Here is a 1,324-nt window from a genome sequence, read left to right as displayed (position 1 = left end):
TATATATATATATATATATATATATATATATATAATCTCCAAGGACTCTGCCTTACAGCTCTTACAGAATATTGTTGCCTTGTCACAAACATGGGACATTCATGGCCACATCGTCCCTGGACTGTTTTATCAACTGAGTGTGAGTGTGCTGTTCTCTACCTCTGGAAAAAAAAAGTCTTAGGGTGTGATACAGGGGGCAGAATTCTCACAGTCTCTTCCAGGGGTCACTTCCCGACCCTGTTCTTAGCAGTTCTCAGCACATAGGTCCTCCTATGAGAGGGAAGAGGGTGGGGGCAGGCTCAGTCAGTACTCTGGCTGTCTTACCAGCCTTCCAGCCAGCCTAGATTACTTAGTGAATTCCAGGCCAGCGAGAGACTGTCTCAGAAAACAGAGATGATGAATGGCCCTTGAGGAATGACATCCAAGATTATCCCCTGACCTCATGCATACACGTGTATGCACACCTCTACATACATAAAATACACAGGCCAAATTAAAAAAAAAAAGCGGGAGGGAAGGCCTAATGGCAGATGCCTACATCACTCACTCAAGAGTTGACTTTTGACCTCTCCGTCCTCTGCAGCCTTTTCTCAGCATCGTGCTCTTTGCCCTGGCGGGCACCGTGGGGCTCATCACCCACCATCTGCTCCCTCAGCTCCGGAAGCACCACCCCTGGATGTGGATCTCACACCCTGTGCTCAGGAGCAAGGAGTACCAGCAGCGGGAGGCAAGAGGTCAGTGTCATAGTCTCAGGAGGGACAGCAAAGCAGTGGGCACGCCTCTCATGGCACAGGGGCACAGCTCTGTGAGTGTGATCAGTGCCACGGTGCCTCACGCTTCAAAGGAAGCAGGGTTCACTGCGTGTTTGCCCATGTTACAAAGATGGAGTCTAGGCGAACAAAACAGGCTGCTCAGGTGGAACAGGAAAGAAAGTCTGTCAAATTAACTATGAAGTTCTGTTAGAATGGTCACTGCTTACTGACTCCATAGGGAAATTAGCATCCATTGCTCATGCTTGAAGGTTACAGTTCTGGTTTATAGTGACTGGGCACTAAGGAGAGAAACACTTGATGCTTGACCACTAACTACCAGGCTCTGGATTCTTGAGTTTCTATGAACGAGCTTTGTATAGACAGCAGCTGTGTCTACACGTGTGTAGCAACTCCCATGGGAGAAATAGCCTGGTGCAAATGGCAACCTCAGAGCTTCATATAAAAAATACATTTCTCGGGAGGCAGAGGCAGGCGGATTTCTGAGTTCAAGGCCAGCCTGGTCTACAGAGTGAGTTCCAGGACAGCCAAGGCTACACAGAGAAACCCTGTCT

General features: G+C 48.6%; 1 protein-coding gene across 1 annotated transcript in view; it reads left to right on the top strand.

The window, feature by feature from the left end:
• Positions 1-1,324, top strand: part of Pcnx2 (pecanex 2) — a 145,949-nt gene that overhangs the window by 70,605 nt on the left and 74,020 nt on the right. The window contains exon 19 of the mRNA XM_021170316.1: positions 584-734. Within this exon, the coding sequence (XP_021025975.1) occupies positions 584-734 (151 nt within the window). The remainder of the gene's footprint in view (positions 1-583; positions 735-1,324) is intronic.

This window comes from Mus caroli, chromosome 8 (assembly GCF_900094665.2).
Source record: "Mus caroli chromosome 8, CAROLI_EIJ_v1.1, whole genome shotgun sequence".
In the NCBI taxonomy this organism is placed as follows: domain Eukaryota; kingdom Metazoa; phylum Chordata; class Mammalia; order Rodentia; family Muridae; genus Mus; species Mus caroli.
This window is presented reverse-complemented; position numbering and strand designations above follow the sequence as displayed.